Source organism: Xiphophorus hellerii, chromosome 15, assembly GCF_003331165.1.
Source record: "Xiphophorus hellerii strain 12219 chromosome 15, Xiphophorus_hellerii-4.1, whole genome shotgun sequence".
Lineage (NCBI taxonomy): Eukaryota > Metazoa > Chordata > Actinopteri > Cyprinodontiformes > Poeciliidae > Xiphophorus > Xiphophorus hellerii.
The window spans coordinates 3,839,677-3,849,151 of NC_045686.1; the positions used below are offsets into that span (position 1 = coordinate 3,839,677).

Sequence of the window (9,475 nt, forward strand, 5' to 3'; positions counted from 1 at the left end):
CATAAAACACCATGAGATTAGCCTCATCCCTTCATCCTTTTCATGCAGTCACCTGATCATAAGCAGGATGTTTAGATCACCGTTTGTCCAGCAGATCCACCAACCTGAGACGTTTTCTGCTGCTGATCTTCCTGTGAGAAACGTTTCTGTAACTTCCTCCTGAGAGTCAGCGCCATCAAACCTGAGAGCCAATCAGAAACCAGCCAGTCAGAAACGACCTGCTGCTTCGCTCAGCAGTTTATCATAGAAACTGCTGGGCTTTGACTAGGCCACAGCATCACATGAAATGTCACTAAAGTTAATGATAAAAATGTTTGAAAATATAGTTAACAAGTGAATATTTATCTGACATTTTCCTCTAAACTTCAGTCCGTTTGTTGGAAATGAGAATTTCATCCAGTCTCACTTTAAAATATAAAAGTAACAAAACTAATAATCTAAAAATAAACATGAGTGTTTAAATATTTAAACACTTTAATGATCAGCCAGAGGAATCAGCAGTTTCAATAAATCAGATCAGAATTTAAAAACCTCAGTTCAATTTTTATTGAAAATGTATCATAATGTAGAAAAAGAAACTACAAATATGATTAAGAATAAAACAAGATTTTAAAAATTCATTTAAAAAACAAACAGCCTTAACATGAATACAGACAGAATGATTGGAGGATAAATGTAGCATTTTCTGCTGGTAAATATGAATATGTTACATATATACTGCATTAGATTATAAATGATTAAATATGAACATTTAGTAAGTTAACCTACCAGCTGCAACACATTATTCTTAATATCTGCATCATATTCATGTTGAAAAATGTTTTCCTTACTGTACAGTATTTAATTAATTATGATTTCAGACATTTTATTTTCTATCTTCGTATGAACACTGCAAAACTCTCACAAAATATTAAAAATGCACATATATACTACTAAAATATCACACACACACACACACACACACCCACACACACACACACACACACACACACACACACACACACAAAGCACACAGACATACTATTCTGAATGGTTGAAAACTAACACTAGGATGAATGAATGAATGAATGAATGAATGAATGAATGGGGATGACTTGTATTTGTCTGTGAGAGGCGGGGCATAATTTGGAGGTCAGATTGAACATGTTGGTACCACAGTGAGTCTTCAGTAGTGAGTGTGAGACTAAACAGTTTTTGTCCTAAATGGGCCTCCGTAGACTTTTAATCTGGTCCACTTTGTGATTAACAGAACCAGAAATCCTCACTGAGACTACAACCTATCTATCTATCTATCTATCTATCTATCTATCTATCTATCTATCTGATGACATTTTGATTATTTATTTATGATGTAAATTCATGAATAAAAAGTTTCATTTTGTTTAGTGACAGATTTAAAGTTTATTTTCTGTTGTGAAAGCTGAAATAATCCTGATTGACCAGGAGGCAGAGACAGTTTTACACTCAATGTGTCTAAAAATAATTACCAAAGATTTATTCCACTGGGACCAACAATCAGACTTTCTGCACAGTTTCATGTTTTTATTCATGTTAGCCAGGATCATTTATTCACAAGAACACTGAACAATATTCATGTTTTCATTTGACTCTTTGAAAGTTAACACAATAATCTTCCTAAAGGTTGTTCTTTAAGAAAATCTGGAGGAAGGTCAGAAATAATACAAAATTCACTGATAGAACTAAAATAATAAGTTCAATTTATGATCTCAATAAATTGTAAATAAAGTATTAACAATCCTACTGTTGGTGTTTAATTCTGATAGAAAATCTCCATTAATAACTTTAATTTTGTAGTGTTTTAAATAGATGCAGCAAATATTAGAAATTAGCAACATAAAACTGCAGGAGATCCTCAGGGATGTTCACTTGGTCCTTTTTATTCTCAGTTTAACATTTATGAGCAGAAGTGATTTCAACAGAACCAGCTGATCCTCTGTTAACATAAATACGATTTAAAGTCATAAAATCTGCCTGCAGTCTGAGAACAGTTAGTGAAACACATCAGACACAGAAACGGTTTCAGTTTAATGGTTTTGGTTTAATGGTTTTGGTTTAATGGTGTCTGATGGTTTCATCGTGTCACTGACTGGATCTGATGGGCCACATTGTGTCACCCCACAGGTTCAGAGGTCACCCTGTGGTGTTGGTGTGGGAACATCTGGGTCAAAGAGGCCACAAACTGCTGCTGTTATCGTTATTATGAGGAAAACACCTTCAATAAAAACCAGTAAAACCAGTAAAATCAATAAAACCAGTAAAATCAATAAAACCAGTAAAACAAAAAAACCTAGAAAAACCAGTAAAACCAATAAAACCAGTAAAACTAACAAAACCAGTAAAACAGACTCATCTTCCTGGTTTTGTGTCTGTTTGGGGAAAACAAGTTGGTTTCTGGGTAAATACATGAATCATTGTCTGTATTATAACTTTTACTTTATTAAGTAAGGAAAGTAAAATAAAGCGTGTTGGTAATCGATCAATAACTCATAAATCAAGTGTGTTTAAATAATTAAAGACTTGATTACTGAAGTTATAGATCTGGGAAATTTGAACCAGTTTTCAGAGGAAAGCCAGACGATAAAATATTATCCAGCTGAACTGTTTCCTTTAGATCAGAAAGAAAAAATATTCACTGGAAAAAAATATGTTAAAGGACAAAAACTGAGAAAATGAAATAAACAGAAACCTGGAGACAACTGGGGACCTCTAGTGTTCAAAACAGGTAAAAACACGGAAATGTAATTTATGAAATTCATAAAATAAATTTATAAAATGAGCCGTTAATTTAGACCTTAATGTGTTTAAATGTTTCCAAATAATCACATTCTAATGAGGTTTTAAAGGATTGTATTTTTAACATAAATCTTATAAAACTGTATTTTTAAAGTTTTCTTATTACTCAGGTGAATGTTTATTTATTTTGTTGAATTTATAATTAATTTATGATTATTATTCATGAAGGCGTTTCAAGAAATGAAATGTTTGTTTTATCATGAAATTCTTTAAAGAAACAATTTTTTTCAAATACATTTAATTCTATAATATTTTGGGTCAAAGTGCAGCTGATAAAGTTAGAAATTTGGACTTTTCTGCCAGTAGGTGGCGCTGTGGGGTTTTATTGGTGTTTCCTCCGGTTATAATAATCCATCATAATTCCATTATTTCTTGTTGTTAAACTCTCAGTTGTTATTAAAACATGTTATTAAAGATGAATAAAGCAGCAGGTTTGGAGCAGAAGGTGATTTCTGAATCTTGATTAAATGTAAATAAAGTTATGGTGATAATCTGTTATCAAGATTTATTCACTGGAGGAACATGTCTGAATATAATCATATTAAAATATATTTTATATAGGTGCCACAGTGTTGGATGAAGTTTCAGTTTTTAGACAAATAACTGATAAATATTAAAACTCTGCCCCCTACTGGAGCAAAGTGGAGTCAATCGTTTAAAATGATATAAAACTTACAAACTGTATGTTTACACAGAAAACTGCACTTTATAAAGTTTAGGTTATGTATTTCTACTGCTTTAATAAACGTCCCTTGAAAGATCATTTAGTTAATAAAAAGCTTAAAACAATAAAAACACCAAAATAAATCTGGAAATATTATTTCTGAAAAAATAACTTATTAAAAACAACATTTGAAAAAACTGACAGGTTTTATGAAGCGATGCAGTTTTTATTATAATGCAACATTTATTCAGAGTTTTAGTAATATTTTAATAAGAAAACCAGATCATAAACCAACATGAATAAACTCCAGTCCAGTCTGGTGGAGTGAGGCAGACGGACCAGTTAAACCAGTAGATGGACGTCACTGGTGGATCAGGAGGGAAGAGTAGATGATCTCTGGCTCTGGATGAAGATCTGAAGACACACAAATCATCTCTACATTAATAATAATAATAATGATGTTACTGCTGAACGTTTGGGTCAGTTTGGGTCCGTTTAGGTTCGTTTGGGTCCGTTTGGGTTTGTTTGGGTCCGTTTGGGTTTGTTTGGGTTTGTTTGGGTCCGTTTGGGTCCGTTTGGGTTTGTTTGGGTCCGTTTGGGTCCGTTTGGGTCCGTTTGGGTCTCTGAAAACCTCCAGGCTGAAGGAAACTGAAGCTGCTTCAACTTTAAACATTTCAGGATTTATAATCTGAGAAAATCAGACAAATTATCTGAGATTAGATTAGATTTGATTTTACTGAAGTTATAGAAATTCAGAACGATGATTAAAACAAAAGTGTGGCAGCTGATGTGTGTGTGTGTTGCTGTATGTAGGTGTGTGTGTGTTGCTGTATGTAGGTGTGTGTGTGTTGCTGTATGTAGGTGTGTGTGTGTTGCTGTATGTAGGTGTGTGTGTGTGTGTGTGTGTGTTGCTGTATGTAGGTTGTGTGTGTGTGTGTGTGTGTACCTTTGGTCCTTTTTGTTCTGTCTGTGTTGTTTCCTTTTCTGACGTATGAATAAACAGCAGATGAATCGTTCTCTGAAATGAGATTAATTCAGATTAGAGGAGCAGATTACAGAGGAAAATCTAACAGTAAATCTACACAGATTTAGTATTTATGCTGTTATTTTTATAACTGAACAGTTTTTATTTTTCTCTGCTGCCTGGTGGTTTGTTAGAAGGATGCTGGGAAACGATCCATCATCTCTCTGCTCTTTCATATTCAACTCCTCAGGAATTATGTCAAATGCTAATCAGCTGCTCTGGTCAACACCTTGTTGCCATGGTTACAGATCACAACAGTCAGAAAGTGAAAGAGTGAAAATGCCTCCAGATGAGCAGCATCCATAACCAGAGGGAATAATTGTTTGATTCAACCTGAAAAAAATAAATTAAAATGAAAGAACGAGCAGAGCTGGTTTATATCTATTAATATTTAATATAAACACAATATCTCTACCTGCCTGCTGATCCATGTTTTACCTGCCTGCTGCTCTTCTGCCTGAGTTTCCTCAGTCAGAGACAATTAAAGGTTTTCTGTTCTATTCCAGGTTAACAGGAAGTTTTTCTTCCACTGTCAGCAGAAACCAGTAAAACCTTTTTATCAGATGTTCATGTGGAGCAGAAGAAGAAACCGCAAAGATCAACTTCTGGTAAAGAGCAACAACAGCGGCGTCATGGTGACCACATCCAGGTCAGAGGAATCCTCAGCTCAAAGCTGCTGCTCTGGTTTTAAATGAGCTTTAAAAAGATTTTATGCTTTGCTTGACTTTTTACTGGAGGTAAAAATATGAATTATTTCTAAGACAAATAAAAGTCTTTGTTTTAAAGATCAGAGTGGGACGAAGGATGTGAACCTCTGAGCTCGTCTTCATCCTCTCTGGTGTTTCTCTCTCCGTCTCTCTTGTTCTCCATCCTCACTGCAGAGTAAACTGCAGCCCAGTCGCCGTCTGGTCAGTAAAACGCACATGATGTCACTGCAGCTGCTGCCAGAAACAAACCAACCAGCTCTGACTGGTAAAACCTCTGATTCCTCTGATTGTTCTGGTGAATCTTCAGTCAGAACCAGCAGCAGGTTTCAGTCTGAACTGGAACACCAGAGGAAACGAGAGCCACCGCAGAGCTGCAGGCTGCTGCAGCCTGGCAGAGGTTCTGCACATTAAACAGGAAACCAGAGGCCTGCGACACACACACACACACACACCCCAACACACACACAGACACACACACACACACACCCAGACCCCCACACACACCCCCACACACACAGACCCCCCCACACACACACACACACCCTGCCAACAGAGGACTTCTGTTTCTAGTTTGTTGAAAAAGCAAAAACCCAAAATAAAATGTACATTAAAGCTCTATTACCATAATATGACTGAAGGTTTGACTTTAAATCATTTTTGAAAAAATTGCCACGAGGAGACCTGGATCTCTGAGCGACGTTAACCTACTGCAGTAGAACCGTCTGTTCACATTACTGACCTAAAGAGTTTTTACTTACTACAATTAATTACTTTAATTAACTGATGATTTAAACTTCAGTGATATTATTTAATTAATTCTTTACAATACAAATATTACCCAAAAAGTGAAATTATGGCCACATATTACAATGAATAATATTTTGATTGTCATTTAATGATGGCATGAATTAATAACCAGGTCTGCAGTATCAACAACAAATATATATTTTTAATATAAATGTAGTCTCTTAATGTGGTAAGTTGCTCCTCTGTCTTTAACTATAACTACACACACACACACACCCCCCCCCCCACACACACACACACACCATCATCAGGAGCGTTTGCTCCTCAGTGATCGTCCTCATTCTGCTCACTGACGTAAACCATCATAATCATGAATAATCATCACAGGATCAAAACATTTCATCTATTTCTGGTTCCGTCTTCGGTTCACACTGTGGTTAAACTGTCACTACATCACAGTCTGGGTGTCAAAGCCACTCCTCCATCCTTCCTGTCTGAATAAAATACTGCTACCAGAACCTCAGGAGGGATTTGATATTTCAGTACAGCCGGTCCAAACAAACCTAAACCATCATCATAAGAGCAGACGGTTCCTGAGGCTCTGACTGACCGTCTGTTGGATCAGAACAAAGAACAAGAGGAAAGAGGAGGGAAAATCACAGCTCTGACATTTAACAAAAACACAAAAATAATGAGAGAGAGAGAATATCATAAAAACCTAAACCATGTGGGATGAGGAGGGCAAGACCTCTGACCTCTGACCCTGGTCCATTCAGACTCCCCGTCCCCTACCCGAGTCAGAACCGAAGAAAATCTTCCAGATGTGATTCCAGAGACTCCCAGATGTTTCCACCATGAACCAGGCTGAGTGTAATGGAAGAGCCTTGGATCCGGATCCATCAGGGGAATCTGGAGGAGACCAGAGGAACCGGCTCTGACTGCAGGACCGATCCGGTATGGATCATCTGGATGGCGTGTAGGGACGGACAGTCAGAACCTTCTGACCCACCAGGAGGTTCAGTTCTTCTACTCCGTCCTCTGGACCAACACAGAGAGCTGATGATCTCCAGAAGCCTGAAGTGGGTCGAGGTGAACCCGAATACCCATCTCAGAACCAAACACTCCAGATCCCATCCTCCCAGTTAGGAGACTTTTCCAGATTAGATGGTTGGGAATCAGTAAGTTACACTCAGTTCAGGCATCCGGTCCACTGAGTGGTCCGGTCCGGTCTGGTCCAGTTCAGTTTGGTTGGTATTTATGGTTATGGGAATTCAGGATGGATTAAACCCAAACCACCAACATGGAGACCAACCAGCGCGGTGCTACACCAGACGATCCAGAACGTCTCAAACAGGAACATTTCTCTGTCCGCTGATGGACATCAGATCATTTTTTATCTCCCAAATCAGAAACTCATCCTGGGAGCAACAATGAAACCTGATCCTGACGTCCCTCCGTCTGGACCGTCCTGTTGGCCTCTGGATCTAAAACTGAAGGCCAACCAGGAAATGCTGCAGTATGAAAGATTTTATAATGGAATCAGAACAAATACAGAACCAGAACAACCCGGTCCAGTCAGTGGAAACGACCGGCAGACATCATGACGTCATCATGACATCATCAGTTTGGTCCTGATTGTTTGTGTGGAAGATCATAAACTGAAACAAACATTTCTAAATAAATGAAAACACAGACATCGAAACATTCTTAGATTTCCATCTGGCTGGTAAAAATAAAACCCAAATAACTGGATAAGACTGAACCGTACCAACGCTGCATCTGATTGGCTGCAGTCGGGTTTGTAAAATATCATCACTGTGTGACGGATCTTCATCTTCAACAACTGAAAACAGAACAAAAAATCTGAAATCACAATCTGACAACATCTGAAAGAAAAAAACTCAACATCTCTGGAAGAAAAGCTTCATTATAAAGTCTGATGTTTACCTTCAGGTTTCCTCCTGACAAAACATTTCAGCAGCAGAACCAGGAAGACGAAGACGAGACAAACACAGGCAAGACAGAGAGAGAGAAGAAGAGGAAGAGGAAGACTGGGAGAGGAAGAATCCATCGGAGACTGGGAACTGGAAGAAGAGGTGGAGGAGGAAGGAGGAGTGGAGGAGATTCTCTCTGAAATGAATCAAAGGTAATAATTTATTTATTGTCTCCTGATGAAGGTTGAAGCAGACAGAGAAGCTGCTGACCTCTGACCTTTGACAGAGATCCTGCTGGATGGAGACTCTCCATGACCTTTGACATTACATTTATAGAGGCCTTCATCAGATTTCTTCACCGAGTTGAGAATCTTGTTGCCAGTAGTTTCATCACCAATGAAGGAGCCATCTTTATAGAAAGCAGCTGGGAGGTTGTGGGTTGGATTCTTTGCTCTGCAGCTCAGAGTGACGTCATCTCCCTCCATCACAGGGAGGACAGGACTCTGCAGGATCACTGATCCACCTCAACACAGAGACAAACTACAGCATTTCATCCATTTCCACACAGCTTCAGCAACACTAACTCCACAGTCTGATCTTACCAGAGACAGAGAGCTGGATGCTGCTGCTGCTGCTGGAGGATCCAGACATGGACTCACACCAGTACAGACCAGTATCTAATGGGAGGAGGTAGATCAGGCTGCAGGAGGAACCATCAGTTTCTCCCCATTGATCTCCACACTGAGTTATGGTTCCTCTGGTTGTGTTTCTCCTCACAGTCCATCCATCCTCACAGGTCAGAGTCACAGATTCATATTCAAAGAACTGAGATCTGCTGGGACTCACAGTCAGACGAACTGGGAGGACTGGAAATAACATAATTGTCTGTAATATTCTGATATACCTTCATTAATCTTGTCTGATCTCACCACCTTCTAATAACTCGGTGAGGTTATGGATCTCAGGAGTTAAATATTGATAAATCACATGATGATGATGAATCGTCTGTGATAAACTGTCAGCATCAGTTCCTGTAACGACGCCGCAGCAGCAGGAGGAGAAACTGACCTGAGTTTGTTGAGCAGCAGAGCAGAACGATGAACTCTGAGGAGAAATAAAGTTCAGCTCAACTTAACAACCCACTTCACAACATCAGCTAATGAACTGGGAAGGTCTGCAACACATTTCCTGTTCCCGTCTTAAAGTCCTGCTGCGTTTGGATCCAGTTTTAACCAGCTGACCTCCCCATCAGAACCATCAGAACCACCAGAACCATCAGAACCACCAGAACCATCAGAACCAAAGCAGAAATGCAGACAGTTTCTCACCCAGCAGACGTCTGGCAGGTGTTTCCTCCATGTCTCCTCGTTGACCCGCTTGGGTTGGTGCTGGTGAGACCGGGCTCAGTCCGCCCTCTTCCTCTGCTGGCTGTTCACTTCCTGCTCTGCTGATGCTGAGCTGCTTCTCCAACCATCAGACTGAAACCTGCCAGCAGCTCAGAGGTTCTGACAGGCTGAACGCTGCTGCAAAATGAACTTTATGCTCATTTTAGATTTAAATTAAGACAGAAAATCAGTTTATTTAG

At 38.9% G+C, this 9,475-nt stretch overlaps 1 protein-coding gene across 1 annotated transcript; it reads right to left on the reverse strand.

Annotated features, from left to right (window-relative positions):
• Window positions 1-3,629: 3,629 nt before the first annotated feature.
• Window positions 3,630-9,230, reverse strand: LOC116733670 (Fc receptor-like A). The gene is made up of 8 exons (XM_032584468.1): window positions 9,219-9,230; window positions 8,959-8,994; window positions 8,493-8,756; window positions 8,168-8,413; window positions 7,904-8,086; window positions 7,725-7,799; window positions 4,425-4,496; window positions 3,630-3,892 (listed from the first exon to the last, which is right to left on the reverse strand). Exons 3-8 carry the CDS (start codon window positions 8,539-8,541, stop codon window positions 3,840-3,842), a joined length of 678 nt encoding a protein of 225 aa, XP_032440359.1. The 5' UTR covers window positions 8,542-8,756; window positions 8,959-8,994; window positions 9,219-9,230; the 3' UTR covers window positions 3,630-3,839.
• Window positions 9,231-9,475: the final 245 nt, after the last annotated feature.